The sequence below is a fragment of the Oryx dammah genome, unplaced genomic scaffold, assembly GCF_014754425.2.
Source record: "Oryx dammah isolate SB20612 unplaced genomic scaffold, SCBI_Odam_1.1 HiC_scaffold_5, whole genome shotgun sequence".
NCBI lineage: Eukaryota > Metazoa > Chordata > Mammalia > Artiodactyla > Bovidae > Oryx > Oryx dammah.
Window position 1 is genome coordinate 104,492,885 of NW_024070189.1, and position 25,343 is coordinate 104,518,227.

Sequence of the window (25,343 nt, forward strand, 5' to 3'; positions counted from 1 at the left end):
TGTGTGCATGCATATAAGTATGTGTGATTGTGTGTGTGTGCATATAAGTATGTGTGATTGTGTGTGTGTGTGCATGTACATGTGGAGTCATGTGTGCGTGTGTGTATACGCATAAGTGTGTATGTGTTCACATTTGTGCATGTGCAAAGTTGTGTGTAGTGTGCGTGTGATTCCAATCCCAAAGAAAGTCAGTTGCCAAAGAATGCTCAAACTACCACACAATTGCACTCATCTCACATGCTGGCCAAGTAATGCTCAAAGTTCTCCAAGGCAGGCCTCAGCAATACGTGAACTGTGAACTCCCTGATGCTCTAGCTGGTTTTAGGAAAGGCAGAGGAACCAGAGATCAAATTACCAACATCCGCTGGATCATGGAAAAAACAAGAGAGTTCCAGAAAAACATCTATTTCTGCTTTATTGACTATGCCAAAGCCTTCGACTGTATGGATCACAACAAACTGTGGAAATTTCTGAAAGAGATGGGAATACCAGACCACCTTACCTGCCTCTTGAGAAATCTGTATGCAGGTCAGGAAGCAACAGTTAGAACTGGACATGGAACAACAGACTGGTTCCAAATAGGAAAAGGAGTACATCAAGGCTGTATATTGTCACCCTGCTTATTTAACTTCTATGCAGAGTACATCATGAGAAACGCTGGACTGGAAGAAGCACAAGCTGGAATCAAGATTGCCGGGAGAAATATCAATAACCTCAGATATGCAAATGACACCACTGTTATGGCAGAAAGCAAAGAAGAAGTAAAGAGCCTCTTGATGAAAGTGAAAGAAGAGAGTGAAAAAGTTGCTTAAAACTCAACATTCAGAAAACGAAGATCATGGCATCTGGTCCCATCACTTCATGGCAAATGGATGGGGAAACACTGGAAACAGTGGCAGACTTTATTTACTTGGTCTCCAAAATCACTGCAGACAGTGATGGCAGCCGTGAAATTAAAAGATTCTTGCTCCTTGGAAGAAAAGCTATGACCAAACTAGACAGCATATTAAAAAGCAGAGACATTACTTTGCCAGTAAAGGTCCATCTAATCAAAGCTATGGTTTTTCCAGTAGTCATGTATGCATGTGAGAGTTGGACTGTAAAGAAAGCTGAGTGCCAAAGAATTGATGCTTTTCAACTGTGGTGTTGGAGAAGACTCTTGAGAGTCCCCTGGACTGCAAGGAGATCCAATCAGTCCATCCTAAAGGAGATCAGTCCTGGGTGTTCATTGGAAGGACTGATGCTGAAGCTGAAGCTCCAATCTTTGGCCACCTGATGCAAAGAACTGCCTCAATGGAAAAGACCCTGATGCTGGGAAAGATTGAAGGTGGGAGGAGAAAGGGATGACAGAGGATGAGATGGTTGGGTAGCGTCACCGACTCCACGGACGTGAGTTTGAGTGAACTCCGGGAGTTGGTGATGGACAGGGAGGCCTGGCGTGCTGCAGCTCGTGGGGTTGCAGAATCGGACACGACTGAGCGACTGGACTGAACTGTGTGCGTGCATTTACGTGCGTGTGTGTGGTGTGCGGTGTGTGTGTGGTGCAGGGGTTTATGCTGTGCCAAGGTCAGCGGTGTTGTGGTGCAGCAAGGTATGGTCATCAATGTCACCATGCCCAGGAGGGTCCAGACAGGAGTGTGGTGCCATCTGGGTTCCTGGCTCCAGAACCTAATGCGGATGCCTGAGGTTCCCACTCCCCCATGTAAGAAGAAACATCAGGGGTTTCGGGAAGAAGGCAGAAGCCTGTCCCAACTGGAAAGGCTGTCATCCTGGAGGTGGAGGAAGGCTGTACCACGTGGAGTCAGGCTCTACTAGCAGCCAGAGAAGGAAGAGTGGGTTTATTTCTGGGCTCTATTCTACCCCATTGGTTCACATGTCGGTCCTCTGCCTAGGCCACATTGTCTTGATATCTGAAGCCCTGCAATGAGTTTGAAAACAGGGAAGTGTGAGCCCAACTTTGTCAGCTTTTCCAAGTTTGTTTCAACTCTTCAGGGCCCCTTATTTGGCTTTTAAGATCAGCTAGTCAATTCCTGGGGGGAAAAAAACTTGCTTTTTTAGAGGTTACACTGAATCTGCAGATCACTTAGAAGAATATTGCCAGCTTAGCAGTTTTTAAGTCTTCTGATCCAAGAATATAGAATGTCTTCATTTATTTAGGTCTTTGCTATGCTATGCTATGCTAAGTCACTTCAGTCGTGTCCGACTCTTTGCGACCCCATAGACGGCAGCCCACCAGGCTCCCCCTTCCCTGGGATTCTCCAGGCAAGAACACTGGAGTGGGTTGCCATTTCCTTCTCCAGTGCATGAAAGAGAAAAGTGAGAGTGAAGTTGCTCAGTCGTGTCCGACTCTTAGCGACCCCATGGACTGTGGCCCACCAGGCTCCTCCATCCATGGGATTTTCCAGGCAAGAGGACTGGAGTGGGGTGCCATTGCCTTCTCCATTTAGGTCTTTAATGTCTTTGAATGACATTTTGCAGCTCATAGCCTACAAATCTTATATTTCTTTTGTCAGATTTATTCCTAAGTGTCTTTTTTATGGTATTATAAATGGAATTGTTTTCTTAATCTCATTTTTGCATTGCTCATTGCTGGTGTATAGCAATAAGGTTGATTTTCAGATATTGACCTCTTGAACTCTATGGTTGACTTTCAAATATAGATCTCATACTCTATGATGAAAGTTTATCAATTCTAATAGACGTTTCATGCAGTACTTAGAATTTTCATGTCATTTGCTAATAGAGACAGTTTCCTCCAATCTGGACCCTTTTTATTTATTTATGTTTTTCTTGGTCAGTCGCCCTGGCTGGAGCCTGCAGGACAGTGTTGAGAAGCAGTGAGAAGAGCACGTGCTCCTGATTCCCTCCTGATCTTGGAGGAACAGCTTTCAGGGCCCATTGTGTTCTTAAAATTTAAAAATCTAGGTATGAGAACTACCCTTCAGAAAAACAAATAGATAAAAGGGGGAGAGTTTTGATAGAACACGTCTCAATTCTTTGAATATTTTCTCAGTTATGTATGCCAAAAATCTCACCGTGATGTATTGAGACAGTGATATATCAAAACATTTTTTTAAATTTGTCAGCTCGTCATTCTATTGGGTCCTCTTTCATTCTGAAACAAGAAATTGGAAACGCCTGATTTACACAGGTCTTGGTGTCCCAGTCTTTATAGCTGACATCAGGGCTGGACATGGACCGGGAAAACTGGGGGCGTCTTCGTGGGTCAGGTGGGAGATGGGTGGTCCTGGAAGGGAAGGCCAGAGAAGAAGCAGTGATGCAGGCAAGAATGACAGTCAGGATGCCGTGGAATGACCCATGCCGTCCTATAGGCCCTGGCCTGACCCCTAGGGACATGTGAACCTGCCTTGGAGACCTTTGGGGCACAGCATCACCCTCAGTGGCCTACAGGCCTTGTCCCTTTTCCGCACATTCAGACAAAGGATCCTGTCATGCTCAACCCCAAACTGCAATCTTCCAGCCACGATCAAACGCACAAGCACCTAAGCAGGACAGCTGTGGTGACAGTCAGGACCCTAACTCCCTTCTGTGTTACCCACACCAGGGTGCCACAGCACCCATGCCCTCTCCCTGGTGACTTTTCCAAGCCTGCATTGTAGATGGACCTACCCTCAGAGCTGCCTGCACTTGCTGCTTCCCGGGCCCCACAGTCCGAAGTGGGATCCGTCTTTGTGGCCCCGTTGTTGCAGCCTCCATCCTCTCCAGATCAGTCTTCTCTTTAGCTCTGGGCCCATAGGGCCCACCTAGGGGACCCCTCCCATCCTCCAGGGCAGCTCCTAGTTTCCTGGCTCCATCCTCAACATCACTCTCCCAGGACAAGAGCTGAGGCCTGCAGGGTGTTCTCCAGGCTGGTGTGGGCCCCCCTGCCGTGCACAGCAGGTTCACATGGCAGGCACATAGGGCAGTACCAAGGTTTGCTCTGGCACAGAATGGTTACTTCATAAGGACATGCTGAGTAAATGACTGAAGGATGAGCACGTAGGCTTGAGGGTGCCCATGCAGGCAGGCTTCTCTGGGGAGCGGGAACCTAAGCTAGATCTTAAAGAGCTTTCTTTTTATTTAAAACATGTATACAGTGCTTTTGAAGCCATGTGTTAGAGTGTTTTACACACAGCAGTAAATTGAATCCTAACACCCATCTCATGAGCCAGCACTATGGTTATAAGTTAAGGAAACTGAGATACAAAGAATGGGCTGGGCCAGGACTCCTAAGAGAGCACCAGCCTGTGGGAGGTTGGGGGTTCTGTAGAGGCTATTCAGGTGAGAGCAGCCCTGAAGGCGCCCAGGGCCTGCATCAAGGAACAGAGAGGCACCAGCTTCAGGGCTGGAGGCCCAGGGAGTTCCCCCTCCTTTGCACTCCCTCGAAAGGCTCTCAGAGACTCTCTAGTCTCCAGCAGACCTCCAGGACCCTCGGGTGGGCTCCCCCCCACCCTTCCCGAGCCCACTCTCGCCTCTCGTCTCTCCCTCATGTCTACTGTCCCCCGCGTTCCCCACTTCACATTCTCCGCCCCATCTCCGTGCTCCTCCCTTTGCTCCCTCTTCTCCCTCCTCCCCTCAGTCTCTCTCCCTCTTCCTGCCTCCATTTTCAGTGGGATGAAAGTCACCTCAGCTCCGTTCGCCCTCATCACTTGGTCTAACGGGAAAGGGAAGACCTCTCCCCCCATTGCTCGCCGCTCGCCACAGGGCTGAGAAATGGCCGGATGCATTGTGGCGCAGAGCTGAATGGCCCAGGAGGAAGGAGCCTGCCAGGGGCCCCAGAGAGAGGCCAGCTCTGGGAGGCCATTGTGGAGGCTCCCGCCTGCCCACCCGGCCACACTCACAGTAATCAATCTGATTGGATTAGGGTCAGGGCGACCCTAATCGTGTCAGAGGTCACTCGGGCTTTGTGGCAGGGTCCATGGGGCATTTGCCCACCCCTGCTGAGGCGGCCTAGTTGAACAAAGCTTAACACTGCCAGCTGAGGAGTGGGGCCCAGCCCCATGTGGAGGTGTGTGAGTGTGTGCGTGTGTGAGCATGTGTGTGGGGGTGAGGATAAGAGGGAAAGAGTGTGTTCATGTGTCCTGCTTCCAGCGTGCTCACTCTCTTTCTCTGTCTGTATCTCTCTCTCACACACACACACACACACCACTATCTGCCTGCCTGGCCTGGGACTGAAGACTGGTTGGCCAGGTGGACCCCTGAGAGGCTGCCACCAAGGAGCGTGAGGTTGGGCAGCAGAGGCGAGCCTGGGCTTGGAAGAAGTACCCTCCACTCTCATTTGCACAGTAGCAGGACAATTTAACCTGCACTGGGCAGAAAGCATTTGAAGAATTTTGAGTGCGTGGAGGCTGGCACACGATGCAGCTTATCTGTCCCTCCTGGACACCTGGAGCACCAGCTTTCCCTGAGAGCTGGCCGACACCCACTCTTGACCTCCAATGAGGTGAAGGGAGGGGAGGCCAAAAGGCAGGGAAGGCAGGTCCCAGACACTCTGGAGGAAGCCCCGCCGGGACCACGCCCCTCAGGAAGTGAGATGGCTGGTCCAAGGTCCAGGCCAGTGGGTTTGTGGGTGGCGCATACTTTGAGGGGTCTGTGTCGCAGCTAGGTGGAGCATTTGCACCTTAGAGAAATGGAGGGGGCCGTAAGGAGGTGACTCATCCACGGTGGGAAGCAGGACCCTTGATGTCTCTCCCACTGGTGTCCCAGCACGTCAGCATGAACAGGTGGGGCATGGGCCCCAGTTTCATCATCGATGACCCCTAAGAAGCTGGGCCTCAGCCTGGGTCCATCACTAGTTTAGCGCCCTTGGGATAGTGTCCTTGCCAGTGGCTTTCGCAGGCACCCCCAAGCCAGGGCCTCCGAGGCTTCCCTAGTGAAGAGACTGGAGGAGCCGCTCAACCCTGCCTCTGATTCCAGACTGTGTGCCTCTAAGGGTCCCTTCGGGGTCTCAGGACCTGGAGGACACAGTGCCTGAACGTCTGCACTCTGGCGGGGCATCCTCATTGGCAGAGGGGGCCTCGCTGCTGGTAGAGGTGGGCCAGTCTTCACCTGAGTCCTCACCCACTGGTCCTCACCCATGGGACAGCTGACTTGGGGGCCCTGGCTGACCCCTTCAAAACACATCAAGTCAGAATCCTGGTTGGTTATTTGAGGTATATTCTGTGGTGTCGGTCAAAGTCTCAGTAAGTGTGTTCTGGGTGCCTGAGGCCTGCTCTGGCTCCCCAGGCCCTGCTTATCCCCTTGCAGCCCTCTGCCTATGCCGTTGGGCAGCCCTGGGCCAGGCAGCCACATCTGCCTCCCTCTACCCCCTTTTCCTTGTGAGGCTGGGCTGGAGAGAGCCAGAGGGAGATGGCACAGCCTGTCCTCCCCCAGGCAGAGCCCCTTCCCTTGGCCAGGCTCCAGGGGGTGGTCTGTCCACCTCCCTGTGTGTCCTGGCCCGATCCTCGGAGGGTCGGAGTGCAGGCACGGGGCCAGGGCAGGATGGCCGGGCCAGCACCAACCACGGGGCTCAGGAGGGGCCAGAGAGAAGGGGGGCCCTCCAGAGAACCAGCATCCCTGAATCCAGGTTGCAACCCCTGACCCCCATCGGAAAGTGTTTCGGTTCACGGTGGTTGGGGGGCTCCGACCGTCTCTGCGGCCGCCCCTGTATATCATTAACTCTCCCCAGTTGGGGGTGTGTGTAAAGGGGCCAGGAGAGACCCCGGTGACACCCTGCCGGGCCCGGCTCAGAAAACAATATCCCCACGAAGACGACAAGATTAAGCACAAGAGGAAAGTGAAAATGCTGCCGGCGATTCACACGCCCTCAGGAGTGCTGTGTTAAAGCGTGTGAATAGTGAGCTCCCCTCGTGCCCCAGGCCCCTGGGCCGCGCATACCTCCCGGTTGCTATGACTGGCTTGCTATGGCCTAATCGCCGACGAGGGGGAAATTCATATAAAATATCGAGGGCCATTGTGGGCCTAACGCGGCGTGACAGTGGCTCACAAAGCCAGATTCATTAGTCCCAGCAGGTAATCAGGACGCCGGCCGTGCTGGCGGCCGGGCGGTGTCAGGGGCCGCTGCTACAGTGGGGCGCAAGCCGCATTCCGCTCTCAGGTGGTTCCATCCTTTGTGCGGGACGGGCCAACAGGATTACCAAATGCCATTGCCCATTGCGACACCCCCTCCTAGCCACCCCGCCAGCTCTGAGACCAAGGACGGTGGGCTGTGTGGGAAGGGGGCAGACTGCAGGCTAGGGGCTCTGGCCAGTCTTTCGTCTCTCCTTTCCTCGTGTTGGAGCATTGCTACGGGGAAGAGGTAACAACCTCTGAATGCTCTGAAAGTGCTCTTGAGGCCTTCGTGGGCCAGGGAGACAGACACGGAGCATTTGCTGGCCTCTCCACACCTGCACGGGCACTGTAGGACTTGCTTGTCTTTGCAGGGGGTTGGTTATCCCTGGACCTGCCTCTCTGCATCCCTCCCTTCCTACAGCCTCTCACCTGCCAGGTACGCAGAGGCCCGAGTCTGGCCAGGGATGCCTGGAGGGAGCCACGGTCGCTGCTTCTGAGTGTGTGCTGGGGATGTGGCAGAGTGAGGGCACTGAGTTCTTTCTATGTCTTGCCAGGGATGCTCTGGAGGCAGGTGGGAACAGAGAAATGCCCCCACAGAAGCTCCCATGGAGGCTCAGTGTCCACAGGAGCCATTTGCCCCAAGCAGGCATCTCTGCAGGCCTCTCCAACTGTGAGCACCAGCACGTGCCACAAAGAACTCCTTGCCTGCAACCCCGGGGAAGACCCAAAGGACCCCTAGCTGAGTAAGGGCAAGCCTGTGGGATGGGGGAATTTGCCTCACAGAGCTGGTGAGAGAGAAGCTTCCCTGCAGCGCAGTAGAGTGGTGGGGCGAGAGTCCAGGGCTCCCCACCCTGAGCAGGCGACTGTGGTTGCAGCCATGGTCCTGGCAGGGGGAGGGGGTCTGCATGGAGGCAAGGAAGCCTGCCTCCTACCTGCACCTCTTCTGCTGATCCACTCCAGCATCAAGACAGGAGGTCTGACCCAGAAGTCAACATTGCCCATGGAAGAAGCAGAGCCCCAGGTCTCAAGGGACCACAGGGGAGGCACGCCCAGGTGAGAGAGGGCCATCTCTCAGGCCAGAACTCAGCCAGGAGGCTTTGACAGGCAGGTCCTACAGCTCTAAAGGAGCAGTCACATCCTACCCTGCCCCAGGCTGAGACCCCACCCAGCTACCAGATGATAGCAGCCAAGCCCCAGGGACCCAGGGCCTCACTTCACATGGAAGCCAGGCCAGAAATGCGTAGCCCACTGCAGGAGCCTGGAGTAAGAGGGAATAGGTGACACCCTCCATATTAGCCCTTTCCATGCCCCTCCAAGGGCAGGGCGTGTCAGAGACACCCTTGCCATGGGAAACTCTCTCCCTTTAGAACCCTGTCCTGGGACCTCCTTTCCAGGTGCCTCTTGGGTCTGGCCACCTTCCTGAGGAGGGCCTTAGGAATCTGAGACCATAATGGAGCTTGAGTTCAGCTCAGGAATGTATCAGAATCACCAAAGGATTCTTCACAGATATACATGCCCCCTCCCAGAACTGCAGCCTTGGGTCCACTGGTAGGTCTGCAGTGACCACTGCTGGGGTATCTAGTTACCTGCAGAGCTTTTCAAAGGGTGCATTGTGTGGACCCCACAGACAGAATGCCCCAGGAGCTTGATTTCATTGGTCAGTGGTCAAATTTGAACCACAGTCCCCTTCCAGGAACTTCCACTGCCTGAGAGGTTACACTCATTCCTCAGAAAAGGGATCCATGGCCCCTTCAGGCCAATGGGACCATCCCAGGAGCCCTAGGCCATCCCCTCCTTCTCATCCAGGACCAGCCCCCCAACAGCCTTCCCCTCCCAGGAGAGGACTGGAGGGTCTCTCCCCATGCCCGGTGGCCACAAAGTATGGGGCCAGCCTAGCAGGGCAGGTGGGTCCTCCACCTCCTGAAAGCCACAGCTATGGGGACAGCCCGGTGGTCATGGAGCCCATGGCTAGAGGGTCGCAGGAGCTTCTGCTGGGCTCAGTGCCCATGGCTGGGCAGCATGGGGCCCGGGCTGACTGCCCTGGGGCTCTACACCCCTCTGGGGCTGAGAGGGCCTGAGGGACCCATTACGGTGGCTCAGCAGAGAAGAGCCCCCTCTTTTTGTCTGGACCAGTTATAAAAGGATGTGCAAAGCCTAGGGCAGGGAGGCCTCTGGGTGGTGCTTTCCTATCAATCCCTGATAAAAGGGCCTTCTGGGTAATCTCCCAGATGGAAAATCGTCTCTGGGACAGAGGCCACAGTCTTCTTGTCCACTCAGACCACAGTCAACACTTAATAAGTAGTTGCCAACCACTGGGGAAATGTTAAAGACAAGGACCTTGGAATATTTTTTTGAACTTTCTTCAGCATATAGGACTTTGGAAAGAAATCCTTTTTTGATGTAAAGCAAAGGTCCTTTTCTGAAATTATGCTTGTCATTTCTTATGTATCTTATTCTCTCAAAAAAGTAACAAAATTTCACAGTCCTATGTCAGTCCCCAAGTAATTTTTAGTACTTTCCAAGCCTATGAAATCCAAATCTGGAAACAGGATTTATTAGAATCCCTCTAGAGTTTAGCACTAGAGTTCTAAAGTTCTGAGACCCAGGGAAGTAAAGTAAAGTAACCGCCAAAGCCCATCTCACATGTGACTCTTGACCCTGGTTCCCAAGGCTGCACTGGTCTCAGTGATGGTGCAGCCGTGCCAGACAACTCTCGCTGCATGTCCCTCCCCTACTCCCACCCGCCAGGACTGCAAGCTCTTACAACATAGTAACCTGCCCCAGCCTTTACCTCTGCCCATGCCTCCATCCACCGTTCATCCATCCATCCATCAATCCATCATTCAGCCATCACCCACCCACTGTCCACCACCCACTCATTTATCCACCCAGTCTCCACCATCCACCCATTCATCCATCCATCCACCCTCCGTTCATTCAGCCACCCCTCCATCCCAAACCTGCCCCAGAGCTTACATTGCCAAGCCTATTGTGTGTCCTTTCCCCCCACTCTCTTCCTCATAAACTGTAATCTCCCAGAGGCAGGTGACACAGCACAGCCCAAAGCAAAGAACCTGACTTGCAATAGCAGGGCCTCCCACTAAAGGAATGCAAAGATTCCTCTGGTTCACCCTCCTCCTCTCCAGTGCAAGGCTTCCCTCCACCTAACAGTAGGTCATTCCGTGTATGCTTAATTACCACCAGAACAGGTAGCTCCTTCCACTTTCAGAAAGTCTGAGTTGTTAGAAATTCCATCAGAGCAGCAATCCACTTTCTCACAGATTTCTTACTTTGGTTCTTGAGAATGGGCACCTTGCATCTTACTTATCTTGTATATCTAGTTGTGAGCCTAGTGTATGGCTCATTATAGGCTCTCGGGTCCTAGATGGGTGGATGACTATATTGATAGATGGATGATGGGTGGCGAATGAATGAATGGATGGATGATGGATGGATGGATGGATAGATGGTGGAGGGATGGTAGATGAACAGATGGATGGATGGGTTGATTCTGGATGGACGGATTGTGGATAAATGAAAAAAGGGTAGCTCATCGATCCTTTGAATGAACTGAATAAATAATTGCTAATGAAACAATTATTACCAGTTAGGAACAAAAAGCCTCTTGATGAGGTGAAGGAAGAGAGAGAAAAGGCCAGCTTAAAGCTAAATATTAGAAAACTAAGATCATGGCATCTGGCCCTATTACTTAACAGCAAATAGAAGGGGAAGAGGTGGAAGTAGTGATGTATTTCCTATTCTTGGGCTCTAAAATCACTGAGGATGGTGGCTGCAGCCGTGAAATCAGAAGATGATCACTTCTTGGCAGGAGAGCTATAACAAATCTAGACAGTGTGTTGGAAAGCAGAGACATTACTCTGCCGACAAAGGTCCATATAGTCAAGGCTATGGTCTTTCCAGTGGTCACATACAGTTGTGAGAGCTGGACCATAAAGAAGGCAGAGCACCAAATAATTGGTGCCTTCAAACTGTGGTGCTAGAGAAGACTCCCGAGAGTCCCTTGAACAGCAAGGAGAACAAACCAGTCAATCTTAAGGGAAATCAAGCCTGAATACTCGTTAGATGCTGAAGCTCCAGTATTTTGGTCATCTGATGCAAACAGCCAACTCATTGGAAAAGTCCCTGATGCTGGGAAAGATTGAGGACAGAAGGAGAAGAGGGCGTCAGAGAATGAGATGGCTGGAGGGCATCACCGATGCAATGGCCATGAACTTGGACAAACTTCAGGAGACGGTGAGGGACGAGGGGGGCCTGATGTGCTGCAGTACATGGGGTCGCAAAGAGTCGGACACAACTGGGCTACTGAACAACAGTGAAAAAATATCAAGCTTCTGGGGAAGATGGTTTTCTTGATGGGAGACACTTGTCTCACAAAAAGACTCTTTTAGGAGATTCCCTTTCTTCTTCCTTTTCCCAATCCGAGATTGCAGTGTGGGAATGAGAGTCCTGAGCTGGCACAGAGCAGGCTTGAGAAGCCCTAACAGCTCATGTAGGCTCTGTTCTAGCAATGCACCTCTCTCTTGTAAGCTGTGTCCCTTCCTTCTCTCTTGACCTGCCACAGCCCATTCAAAAGAAAGCATTTTGCTGGTGACGGGGATATTTCCAGTCTCATCTCCAAGAAGCAATTTCTCTACCCACAGGCAGAATGGTTCTCTCTCCCTATCTGTGTGTATCTGCTGTTTGTGGCTAAGATGTTGCTGTAACCTGAGTCGCTGCTGTGCCCTCCCAGCCCATGACTACAGGAGAGCCCTGTGCCCCTTCCTCTCTAAGCCGAGACTACTCCAGAAGGTCATGGCTTTCTTGGTTCAAACCTCTGTGGAAATTTGATAAAAAACAGTCTATCCAGAAAAACACACAAGTTTTCAGACATGCCCTGGAATTCAGCTCATGATTTGGGGAGGGTTATGTTCTGGACTTTGTTGGTATGTTACTGTTACATATTGACAAGAACTTTAGGTTGAAAGACTTCTGTAAGTCTACAATAAACCTCGTTTTAGGGGTAGAGTAAACGAACACATGGGCTTCCCTGGTAGCTCAGCGGTATAGAACCTGCCTGCCAAAGCAGAAGACTCAGGTTTGATCCCTGGGTCAAGAAGATCCCCTGAAGAAGGAAATGGCAACCCACTCCAGTGTGCTTGCTTGGAGAATCCCATAGACAGAGGAGCCTGGCAGGCTACAGTCCATGGGGTCACAAAGAGTCAGACACGACTGAACGACTAAAACAACGAACAACAATGAACACCCTAAAGCTTACCTATGGTTTCCTGGGTTAAAAGCCCCACAGCTGTGGGATGGCATCTGGGCATTCTGGGGGTCTCATGCACAGCATCAGAATGTGTTTTAACTTTTCCTTTGGAAATAATTGTGTAGACTTACAGAAACGTTGCAGGAATCCAGAGCTCCTCCCAGGCCTCTCCATTGCTGACACGACACAAATCCAGCTAGATCCATCAAAACCAAGATCTGTCACGACTAACTAAACTCTAGGGTTTACCCAGATTTCATCTACTTCTCCACTAATGTCCCTTATCTGTCCAGGATCCCACCCCAGGTCCATGGGCTCCTCAGCCCAGCCCTTGCCCTTCATGCCCTTGAAACCAGGAGGAATTTGGTTAGGTCTTTGGGGGTGTCTGATGTTTCCTGATGATTAGATCTTTAAAATGCCTCAAAGAGGGTGGAATTTCCTTGGGACATCGTCCTAGGAGGCACATGGCATCCATCCATCTGTTTTCTGTCCCGTTGCTGGTGATGGCAACCCCGATTTCTCTGGTGAGGAGGGACCTGTCATAGTTCCCCAATGCAAAGTTTCAGGTTTTCTCTTTGTGACTGATCAGCTTCTCTGGTAACTGCTTAAAGACATGTGTCTTCAATTTTAAAAGGATTTTCGTTGCCAGAAAGAACCATCTTACTATTTTTTTTTTTTTTTTTTTGCTTATGGTCTTCGTAAGGCTTCTTTTCCTCATGAGCAATTTGAAGGCCAGCTCCAAGGGGTCCTTGGTCCTCAGATCTTTATTTGTGAGGAGCCCCTCCCCTCGTTTGACAGAAAAGGAAACTGAGGTACCCAGAGGAGAGAGAAGTGTGCAGGCTCACACAGCTAGTTGGTGACAGAGCAGGGCAAGAATGAGTTTTTTCCTCTAAGTTCAAGGGGGAACACCCCTCCCAATCCCTGCACAGCCTTCCCCTCAAGTTGTCTGGAAGCCCTGGACTGTTTGCCTGAGTTTGATAAGCAGAGATCTGCAAGCCCTGTGCAGGGCAGGGCAAAGCCCCAGGCCCGCTTTCTCTCCCCTTATCTCAGTAGCTTGAGAGGGGAGGTGAACAGGGGCTAATAGAGGGTGCAGAGCAGAGGCAGAGACAGGAGGCAGGATCCTCCTACAGGGGCTTGCCCTGGGCCCTCTGGGGACAGGCTCAGAGGGACCTGGCGGAGCGTATTTAGGACTCAGAGACTCTGAGCCTTGAGAAGGGCCACCAGAGAGCGCGTGGTAGGGGAGGCATCAGGCTGTGTGCAGTGGGTTTCGGGAATGCCCAGGACATACTGGCTCTACCCTGCCCTGGGAGGGGTGGTTAGGAACCCCCAGACCTCCAGCTCACAGCCCCTAACCCAGAGTCGCTGCATGGGCAGGAGGGGAGACACCAGACCAGGACCCTGGAGGGGTGAGAATCAGGTAAGCCCAGCCTCCAAAGAGTTGGAGGTGAGGGACAACCTGAATCCTTGAGAAGAGAAAATAAGGGTGGGGGCTCTGCTGAGTGGAAGAACAGGAAGGAAGGGGGTCTGTGGCCATGTGATGAGTGCCTTGAGTCAGCAGGAAGTGGCTCCAGGCCGCCCTGAAACTAATCAGGTTTATTATAAAAGGATAACAGGACGGGGGCTTCGTGTCTTCAGAGGCCTGGCTGATGTCTGGGAAAGAGGACGGTGAGGCAAGCTGTCCTGAATTTGTTCCAGGACAAGCTGAGTAGGGAGGGGCAGAGAGCCAGGTCCCCTGGGGTGCACCTGTCCAGGTGTGCTCAGATCCTCCTGAACTCCTTGTCCCAGCCCAGGGCCTCTGCCCTCTCCTCTGACCAGTCCCTCGCTCACCAATAACCATCTGTGGGGCGGGCCTGGGGCTACAGATTAGAAACAAAAGGTGAACACCACACAGCCCCCACTTCAGGGAGCTTTCAGGCAGAATGGGTGTGAGACGGTCCTCCTGAAGTCCTTGGGGAGCCCTAGGGCTCCAGGGCCAGGTGTGGACTGAGCCCAGACTGCATCCTCGGATCCCCAAAGAGCAGGGATGGGGACACAGCAGATGCACAGCAGCAGAGAAGCAGCTGGAAAGAACCCAAGAGAAGGATGAGGGCTGAGTGTGGCTGGAGGCCAGGGAGTGGTGATCAGGGCTGAGAGGGTAGCAGGTGGAGCAGAGTCAGCCTCTGTATGAGCCAGGCAAGGACACAGTGGCAAGGCCTGGAGGAGGGGCTTGGCAGGGCCAGATGGGCTCTGGACAAAGCATTCCTCCTACAGTATGTATCGGGGGATGTACATACTTGTGTGAGTGTGCACATATGTGTGTGTCTGTGTGTGCATGCATATACGGGTATGAGGTGAGAGTGTCTCTATGTGTGGATGGGGTGCGGGGAAGCTGGAAGCTGGAGCCGCCTGTCCCAACTAGGATCCTCTTCTGGTGCAAGTGGGAGATTCTAAGGTCTGGACTCATGGTTTGAGAACAAGGAGAGGCAAGATGGGCCACGGCCATTTCCGGAGGCCAGAGCAGCCTTCAGACTTGGGTAGATCCCAACCAAGCTGTCAGTGGGAGGCTGATGGGGGAGAAATGGGGAATCCTTCCGGGTTTGTGACTGAGTGCTTGCCTGGGAGTTTCCAAAAAGAAGCAGGTGTCCAGGCCTGCTCTGGGGAAAACATGAGGAGTACATAGGTGGGCTGTGATCTGCAGAGGACCATCCAGAAGTGTTGGCAAATCCATAGAAAGAAGTCACCAAAAGCACAGTGGAGCCTTGCAGCTATCAAGAGGCTGGTGCCTAGGGCGCTTTCTCAGACACATCCCACCCTGTGTGTTCCTAGTGTAGGAGTAAATGTGCTTTTCTCAGTGGCAGGTGTGTGTGTATGTGTACAAAGCTGTGTGGCTGAGTCTGAGTGTGTGCACACTGCTGGCTGGAACCCTATCTTACCACTTCCCTGACTCTGCTGCCTGATTTTGGGACACATATCCTTGGCTGCAAACCTGGGAGCGGGTAAGACCATGCAGTTGGAGGAAGTGTGCGGTGCAACCCCAAACCTCTGCTTGCTCCCCAGGGTGGGGCCCCCTCTCCATCCCCCTTCCAGGAAAAAAGCCTCCTGAGCATTGATGTGGGGTGAGGAGGTAGCAGGCCCCCTGGGATGACTCTCCTGTAGCCATTTGCACGGTCCAGGCCTGCGGTGGGGCCTCTGCCCAGGAAGAGCTCAGGGAGAAAGTGGGGCACATACCCCTTGCCAGACACAGAAGGCCCTGGTTGGTCCTGTTCCTATCTCTCTCCAGCTCACTCCTCAGTCCATAGCAATTTTTTTACCTGGGATTTAAAAATTCCTGCTAATCAGCAGGTAAGCTCCATGAGGTTGTCTCGCTCCCTGATGTTTCTCCAGCAGGGTTTGGCAAACAGCAGGTGCTCCACACACATGGGGAATGGTGATTGGAGGAGTGAGTGAGTTCTATCAGTTCATGCAGGACCCAGGGTACCCCTGGGACCTGGTCCTCCACCTGGAGCACATCACGGCTTGGTGCCTTGAGGAAATGTTTGCACACACTCGGGAGCCATGATGCACTGATGCGTTCATCCACACCATCTGGGGAAGCCTGGCTGAGGATCCAGCCTCTGCAAAGTCCAGGCTGTCCCCCACATGCCCTGCCTTTCCCCTTGGTCCTGCCGGCCCAGCCCCTCCCCACCTGGGGCCCTACCTTTTTGAGCCCCCATGCAGAATACCCCCTGCCTCCTGATTTTCCTCTGCCGACTTCCTGCCTGTCCTTTGAGACCAGCTCCTCTAGGGTTCTGTCTGCCAGGGTGAGGCGAGGCCTCCCACACCCAGAAACCCCCTGCCGCTGGCCTTTCCAAGGCAGGCCTCTGCTGACTCCCTCACATGCCTGTCTGATCCAGTTCAGCCCCACTGGCTTTTTCTTCCTAAGCGTCAGCCACCCCCCACTGGCCTTCTAAAAACAAATGTCACATCCCCTGACTCAGTTCCTCCATGTGTAGAAGGAGAAGGCAGCATTCAGGGGCCCAGAAGCTCCAATATCAGGTCAGAGGCAGTCTGCCAGTTCCCGAGGGGCATTCAGCTCCAGACCCACGCACGAGGGGCCAGCACAGGGTAAAGTGCACTCGGAGACGCTGACCTTCAGATGGCTCCAGAAGAGTTGTCCCTTCCACTGGGCCTCTCAGTACCTGGTGTCTGAAGTGGGAGAAGGCAAGTGTGTGCAGGCAGTGAAAGGGGCACAATGGGCAGCATGTGAGCCAGGAGCCGCACCCTGGGCAGGGCCGCTGGGAGCTTCCAACAAGGACGCCTGGGCAGAAGGGCTCCACCATGGGTTAGGAGGACACTAGAAGGAGTATCTGCCTTTTTAACCAATCCACATAATTATTTTGAGATTCATCCATCCTGTCTTTCCTGGCATGCCAAGTAGAATTCCACTTCATACATATGCCACAGGTTTTAATTGAAATATAATTGACATATAACATTATAATTAGTTTAGGTGTCCAAAATAGTGAGGGGCTTCCCTGGGGGCTCAGATGGTAAAGCATCTGCCTGTAATGCAGGAGACCCTGAGTCAATCCCTGAGTTGGGAAGATCCCCTGGAGAAGGGAAGGGTTACCCACCCCAGTATTCTTGTCCCATAGACAGAGGAGGCTGGTGGGCTACAGTCCATGGGGTTGCAAAGAGTCAGACACGACTCAGTGACTAACACTCCTACTACTACAATTACAACATAATGATTCAGTGTTTGTGGACACTGTGACATGATCACCACAATAAGTTTAATTAACATCCATTACCCCACACAGTTACAAGACTTTTTCTTATGATGAGAACTTCAAGATCTTTGTTCTTAACAATTTCCAAATATACAATATTAATTCTAGTTGCCATCTGTAACCCACGACTTATTTACCTTATGCCACTATTTTTCATCCATTCACCTGTTGATAGACATTTTAGAACTCAGTTTAGGACTATCACAAATAAAGTTGCAGTGACATTTGCTTCATGGTCTTTACATGAACACAGGTTTTCTCCAGGGTTAGTACTTTAGAGGCGAATGAACAGGTCACGGGGTAGGTATATGTTTTCAAGAAGCGGCCAAATAGACTTCCAAGCAGGAAGCACCGGTTTCCTTCCAGCCAGCAGTCTACAGCGTTCTGATTTCTCTACATCCTCACCAGCACTGGTTATGATCTGACTTTCTGGTTTCAACCGTCCCCGCGGTTCTCCATGACAAGTGATGCCCAGCATCTTGCCTTGGCTCCTTAACTCTCCGTGTACTTTCTTTGGGGAAGCTCTCTCCCCTCCTTGGGTCCTTACTCAGGGACGCGCGCTCCTGTCCCACCGCAGCCCTGCCTCCCCTTCACTGTACCCCGGTTACCGCGCTGCGAGTCTAGCACCCCACGCCCACTGTGGGTGCCCAGGGCCCAGCCTGGGAAGAGGCAGCCACGCCCCCCACGGCCAGCCCCTCCCAGCCAAGTCGGGTGCTGCCAAGCAAGTCATCTCTTTTCGCAGCTACTCGGGAGTCCGCCTTCGTGCACGCCATCGCCTCTGCCGGCGTAGCCTTCGCGGTGACGCGCTCTTGCGCCGAGGGCTCCGCTGCCATCTGCGGCTGCAGCGGCCGCCATCAGGGCTCGCCCGGTGAGGGCTGGAAGTGGGGCGGCTGCAGCGAGGACGTCGAGTTCGGCGGGATGGTGTCTCGGGAGTTCGCAGATGCGCGGGAGAACCGCCCAGACGCTCGCTCCGCGATGAACCGCCACAACAATGAGGCTGGGCGCCAGGTACGTTTGTGGCCCCCTTCAGTCCTGGGAGTGAAGCAGAAATCCCTGAGACCACACCCCTGCGGGGCTCTGGGAAACAGAAGCTTTCTGAGCAGGACGTGTGCCCTGCCCTCTGAGGGGTGTGGCCCGCTGGAGGCCGGGTGGTGCGCCATGGGAGGGATGTCTCTGATGGCCAGACAGGGGGTCTGCTCACCTCCTGCCCAGGAGTGTCTGAAACACAGGGCTGTCCCGTTGCTCCACGAGGTCTAGGGCATTCTCACAGGATGGCAGGTCTGCCTGTGATGTTGAGGTCACAAGGAAGGAGGGACGGGAGAAAGGCCTGCTCCTGCACATTCCCGGAGGGAGACAGCCGGGCTGCTACACCACAGTGTGGTAAGTTCTCCAATGAAGAAATGCGCGCGCACACACACACACACACACACACACACACACGCAAGGTGATCTGGGTGTAGTGGAGAGGTCAGACCCAGACTGGAGTCTCAAAAAAGACTTCTACTAACTGAGGTGGTGAGTGGAGACAAGCAGAATCCTTGGCAGACAGGGAAGCCTGGCATGCTGCAGTCCCTGGGGTCCCAAAGAGTCGGACCGATTGAGTGACTGAACTGAACTGAAGTGAGATGAGGGGAAGCCAGGAGAGCGTCTGGGTAACCCATAGTGAAAGAATGCACAGGGGTTAGTTCAGGCAGAATATGGAGAACAGAGAAAGAAAAATGTGGGGAATGGAGAGGCTGCCAGAGAGCAAGTTGTAAAAGGCTTTGTGAGCCTTTTCGAACAGAACTTGATTAGAGGGTCGGGGGTAGCTGCTGATAGGAAGTGATGTGTGTAGGGGCTGAAAAATGTCCAGTAGAGTTGGCTCTGACCTTGGCCAGTGAAACTGGGGCATTGCAGAGGGCTGAAGAGTGAACATTTTAATTTCCAACAGCAGGGACCTTGGTGACTCACAGTACTCTTCCAACTAAAGACAAGTACAAATGTAGGATGAAACTAAAAAGCACCATTCACAAGTATAGAATACTCACCTGATACAGTTACCTGACTTATCACAGGCAAGAAGACAGTGCAGTGCAAAAGGGGAAATGGTCTTTTCAATAAAGGATGCTCAGTTAGTTGGATAACAATATGGTAAAAAATTAATCTTGACCCCTACTTCACACCATATTTAAAAACATCAATTCTCCATTTCCAAATAGGAAAGAGTAAACAGAGAATGTTTAGAAGAAAATATCTTTGGGAACTTGGAGTAGGCAAAGAGTTCCTAAACAGGCCAAAAAAGCACTCATAATGAAAGAAAAATGTAATAATGCAGAGTGTATTAAAATGTATAAAACCGCACCACCATGAAACTGAAAAGGCAATCCATACAGGAGGAGAGATTCACAATATATACACTCAACCTGTATATTAAAGTTATAGTATAAGAAGAACTCTACAAAGTAATAAGAAAGACTGATAACCCAATAGAAAGTTGGCTAAAATATGGAAAGCCACTTCACAAAAGAAAATCTAGAAATGACCAATATGTGTGAATATATGAAAAGGTGATCAATATCACTAGTCATCAAGGAAATGCTGTTGGAATACATGCCCTGGCAGGAAAGAAGATAACAACTAGAAGAGAGCATGATGGAGGTTTCCGAGGAGCTGTGTTCTAAGGCTGGTCATTTGTGAAATTTGGTCATATTTCATGCTTATGACATATAAACTTTTGCATGTATACTACACTTCCAAAAAAATAATTGTTAAGTGTCAAATAGCTAGCCATATAGTGAGGAATTAGCAGTCCAAAGTTCAGAGGGCGACTATAGCCTCCAAGCCAGGTACTTGGGGCTGCTTTTATCCAGGGGTCATTTGCTGGTCTGTGAAAAAAGTATATATGCTGAGCTGCACTTTCAGCAGCCTCACTGAGCTAAAAGGGACCATCAAAGGTTTTATGTCTGGGAAATAATTCCTCAGTTTAGGCGGGATCCTGAGGAGTAAAAGAAAACCTGAAGTAGACAAGCCCTTGTGCACATGTGCAGGCTAGTAAAATCTCAAACCTGGATTAAGGTGATCCCAAATTGCTGGTATCCCCATGCACCTGGAAAAAGAAGACAAAAATCTTTTTTGGAGAATGATAACCTTATGATAGGCTGATATTTTTTTCTACAAACAATTTTTCAAACACAGTGTTCAACACATGATCAAATATAACCTATCAAATGAGCTGGTGACACAATGAGTGATAACCAGCCAAACAAAACAAAGCAAAACAAGAACAGCAACAAAACAGAAACAAGAGTCCAATACTGAAATTATTAGACACAGATTATGAGAAAAAAAATATGCTTACTTATGTTCACAAAGCTAAAATGTAATGTAATAGATCTGGGAAAGAATCACAAAGAAACTGTAGACCTGAAAACTGAATGGGAGCTTCCAGTTTAAAAAAATGACTAAATACGAAGGATTTTTGTCTGCAGTCTCCTAGAACATCACTAAAATGACGATGAATTGATTTTAAGATACATAACTAAACTATAGAGAACACGCAAAACAGAAGGGGACAAAGGCAATAAAACTTTGAAAGCTGAAAGCAATACCTCAGTACAGTCAAGAAAGCTGAATCTTAAGCCATTAGAAGCTCTTAAACTAGATCGGCTTTACTCTAAAGCCAGTCTTAAAGCAATCAACAGGAATTTCTAGTATTCGATATCTTGAGAAGTAGAGATAGATATAGGGCTTGGAAACAGAAAGATTGGTTGAAATCTATTTTAAAAGCACTTTTAAACCTACTAGCTCTTCTGTCCAACCTCTTGCATCCAGACAACACCCCTCCATCACCATGGCAGAAGCCTGGAGGCTTATTCCCTAACGAGGGTAGAGCAGAAGATGTCTGGACTGCTGAGGGTGAGGCTGCCCAGGTGAGAGGAGTCTGTCTATATATACATTTCTCTTCTTAATCTCCTAGTGCCACAGCAACTCTTGTATGCTCCAGGCGGGAGAATGAAAGATTCTCCCCTGAAAATCAGGCCAATCCAAGAGACTAGACTTGAAAACACTGATGTGGGGTTTCCCCTAAAAGCAACGTCGCCAGATCACTCTACAGTGAGGGTCCGAGGACATGAGTCTCTCCTGTGTACAGGAGGTTCCAATAAGTTTTTGGTGCCCTACTTTTAAATACAGCAGGTAATTAGGGATCACTGAACATGATGCCTCCCTGCAACCACAACGATAAAGACCAAAATAAATAAACAAAAACCAAACTTACAGGAAAGAGACATTATAGAGATGAAAACTTCAAAAAACCATCACTATCCCCAGAGAGTTAATACAGTGAATCCATAAAACTGGAATAAACTGTTAACTTAAAAGAATATTCGGGGTGGGGGGGGAAAGGAGGCTCTTAGAAATTAAAATAGAACAGCAAAAAAAATCTTAGCAGAAAGGTTGGAAGACAGTTGAGACAGCCTTCCCACAAAGCAGCGGAAGAAAGACAAAGACCGGGAAAATAGGAAAGATTAGAAAATATAGAAGATCTGTGCAAGAAAGACAATGATGAACGTGAAGATGAGGAAGTTTGGTAAAGAAGTAATACAAGAAGTTTCCCAGAGCTGACGACCAGATGTTCAGACCAAACAGGCCATGTAAGTGATTAGCACAAGAAAGGGGAAGACCCATGTCCAAGCTCATTGTGAGGGCTTTCTTGGTGGTGCAGTGGTTGAGTCCGCCTGCCAGTGCAAGGGACATGGGTTCAACGCCTGGTCTGGGAGGATTCCACGTGCAGCACAACTAGGCCCACGCGCCACGGCTGCTAAGCCTGTGCTCTAGAGCCCCTGGGCCGCGACAAGAGAAGCCACCACAGTGAGAAAGTCCACACACGTCAGTGAAGAGTAGCCCCCACTCACAGCAACGAAGACCCAGCACAGCCGAAAATAAAAATTTAAAAAGAAAGCTTATTGTGAAATCCACAGCCTATGACACAGAGAAGCCTTCCAAACTTCCCAGAAAAAGGTTTGATTTCATGCAAAGGATCAGGAATCAAAATATCATAAGTGTTTTCTAAGAACGACAGTGAAAGCTAGGATAAAACAGAGCAATACTTTCAGAATCCTGAAAGGGGGAAATATTTTAAGCCAAAACTTTTATACCTAGCTAAATCATCTTTTCAACTTTTCAAGTAGAAAAGATTTGTTTGCAGACATGCACACTTCACAAAATTTACCAAAAGGCCTTTGAAAAAGATGTCTCCAAGAAAATGAAATCCATGGAACATCTGGTGTGTTTCAAAGTCTTGAAGAGAATATTTACATGACTAGAGAGTGTATGAGACTGAATCTGTAAGTATGTTAAAAACAGCAACAACAAAACATTTTGTAGGGAAAAAAAAAGCAATCACATCATGTGGCTCAACCAAGTATGACATTTAACAAAGCCCCAACATTGTCAGTTTCCCTGGTGTCTCAGCTGGTAAAGAATCTGCCTGCAATGCAGGTGACCCCAGTTTGATTCCTGGGTGGGGAAGATCCGCTGGAGAAGGGATAGGCTACCCACTCCCGTATTCTTGAGGTTCCCTGGTGGCTCAGCTGGTAAAGAATCCACTTGCAATGCCAGAGACCTGTGTTCAATCCCTGGGTTGGGAAGATCCCCTGGAGAAGGGAAAGGCTACCCACTCTGGTATTCTGGCCTGGAGAGTTCCATGGACTGTATAGTCCATGGGGTCACAAAGAATCAGACACAAGTGAGCGTCTTTCATTTTCAACACTGTCAGCACCAAGTTTTGATCTAACTGGAACTATGCTATAGTTTTTAGAGTAGGGAGGGAGTTTGGAAAAACTGTGTATCAGAGTATGGCATAAGGTCCCCCCATGGGACTTCCATGGTGATAGGTCCATTAGACAAAGCCAAACACTGAAAAATCAAGAAGTAACAAGTGAAAGTGTTAGTCGCTCAGTTGTGTCCAACTGTTTGCAATCCCATGGACTGTAGCTCACCAGATTCCTCTGTCCATGGGATTCTCCAGGCAAGGATACTAGAGTAGGCAGCCATTCCCTTCTCCAGGGGATCTTCCCGACCTAGGGATCAAACCTGGGTCAAGACAAGCATCTTATTAGAGGTGCAGAGGTGCCAGGTGCTGCCCCTAGCAGGTCAGGAAAGTACTGTTAATGAGAGTGTGGGAGCAGAACTCCTGTTTTTCTTAACAAGTCTTAGGAACTCTTGGACTCTTTAAAGTATATGCATATATAACTTTGATCAAAAGCAAGACTAAAACAAAAGACTTAGGAGGCAGAGATGGGAAGTGGCAGCTCCTCTTTGGAAGTTTGGTAAAAAGGAGAAGAAAATGGAGATTAGACAGAACTGGACTTTGGTGAGGGAATGTAATTTACAGATGCCCCTAAAAAAGTGCCAGGATGAGAAGGAAGTCTTGAAGAAACAGCAAGGAGAGGGGAACAGGGTGGAGGAAACATCTGGACACGGAGCCCACCTGAAGTCTTAGACCAGCACTGTTCAATATAGAAGTGTAATGAAAACCACACAGTATGTATCAATTTCTAGTAGCCACATTTTAAAAGGAAACAGGTGAAATTTGTTTTAAATAATAAATTGTATTGAGCCCAATATAACCAACATGTTACCATGACAGTAATGCAATCAATATTAAAATTTTGAATGAGGTATTTTACATCCTCTTATGAAATCTGGGGACTTAGTGTGACCCAGCATGTAGTGTGCCCTTAACAGCACTTCTCAGTTTGGACCACCAGCCGCATCTCGCGACCTCACAGGTGGCTATTTCTGATTACATCACAGGACCTTTCACTCCCAGCCCCACTCCTTCCCCCAAAGAGAGAAGGGAAGAGATCCTGCTGCTGGGGTGCCCACAGGAGAAACATAATGTAATTCTCAGCACTCCCCTACAATGCAATAAACCCAGTTTCCTGGGCCCTGAAGATACTGTGCTCAAGCCACTCCCATTATTCACGATCAGGCCAGCCCCCAGGCTTGCCACCCAGCCCGTGTGCATCTCCTCTAGACCAAAGTCTTGGATTTCCCCAGTTAGAAGGAACCATTTCCCTTTCCCACCCCTGCAGTTACATGTCACGTTACAGCCCCTTCACTGAACAGAGATGGCCTAGAAGTAGACTCAGCCCAGGAGGGGGCTTCCCAGACCATTCCCTCCAGGATCTTGGGTCTGCCAGGGGAACCACATCAAGGATAGCATTGGGAGAGGGTGTCTGCTCCGCCTGGGAGTCCCAGAGCTTTATGGAGCAGGTTGAGGGATCGTTTGACAGTGGAAGGAAGACTAAGGCAAGGAGCATGGCCATCCTCCGGGGAGGTGGGGTGGTTGAGGGCCTGCCCCGACCCCACCGCTTGCCCGCTCCTGTAGGCCATCGCCAGTCACATGCGCCTCAAGTGCAAGTGCCATGGGCTCTCGGGCAGCTGTGAAGTGAAGACCTGCTGGTGGTCGCAGCCTGACTTCCGCGCCATTGGTGACTTCCTCAAGGATAAGTATGACAGCGCCTCAGAGATGGTGGTGGAGAAGCACCGCGAGTCGCGCGGCTGGGTGGAGACCCTGCGGCCCCGCTACACCTACTTCAAGGTGCCCACAGAGCGCGACCTGGTCTACTACGAGGCCTCGCCCAACTTCTGTGAGCCCAACCCCGAGACGGGATCTTTCGGCACGCGAGACCGCACCTGCAACGTGAGCTCGCACGGCATAGACGGCTGCGACCTGCTGTGCTGCGGCCGCGGCCACAACGCGCGCACCGAGCAGCGGAGGGAGAAGTGCCACTGCGTCTTCCACTGGTGCTGCTACGTGAGCTGCCAGGAGTGCGCGCGCGTCTACGACGTGCACACCTGCAAGTAGAGGGCGTCGCTGTCGGCGCCCGCGGGTTAGAGCTCCACCTGGCGGGGGCGGGGCCCCTCCGTGGGCGGGGCTGGAGGCGGGGCTCTGAGGTAGCGCTCCCCCGTGGGCGGGGCGGAGGCGGGGCTCTGAGGTAGCGCTCCCCCGTGGGCGGGGCGGAGGCGGGGCTCTGAGGTAGCGCTCCCCCGTGGGCGGGGCGGAGGCGGGGCTCTGAGGTAGAGCTCCCTCGTGGGCGGGGCGGGGGGGCGGGGCTCTGAGGTAGCGCTCCTCCGAGGGCGGGGCGGGGCGGAGCGGGGGCGGGGGCGGGGCTCTGAGGTAGCGCTCCTGGAGCGGGGCGGGGTCCTTTATGGTAGGACAGGGTTGAGGCTCCTGAGTGGCGTCAAGTTCTTCCCCGGCCTAGAGTGAAACCCAGGACCCTTCCTGGGTCCTC

At 51.2% G+C, this 25,343-nt stretch overlaps 1 protein-coding gene across 1 annotated transcript in view; it reads left to right on the forward strand.

Moving 5' to 3' along the window:
* Window positions 1-24,947, forward strand: part of WNT3A (Wnt family member 3A) — a 51,900-nt gene extending 26,953 nt beyond the window's left edge. The window contains exons 3-4 of the mRNA XM_040241680.1: window positions 17,807-18,072; window positions 24,437-24,947. Of these exons, the coding sequence (XP_040097614.1) occupies window positions 17,807-18,072; window positions 24,437-24,916 (746 nt within the window). The 3' untranslated portion in view covers window positions 24,917-24,947. The remainder of the gene's footprint in view (window positions 1-17,806; window positions 18,073-24,436) is intronic.
* Window positions 24,948-25,343: the final 396 nt, after the last annotated feature.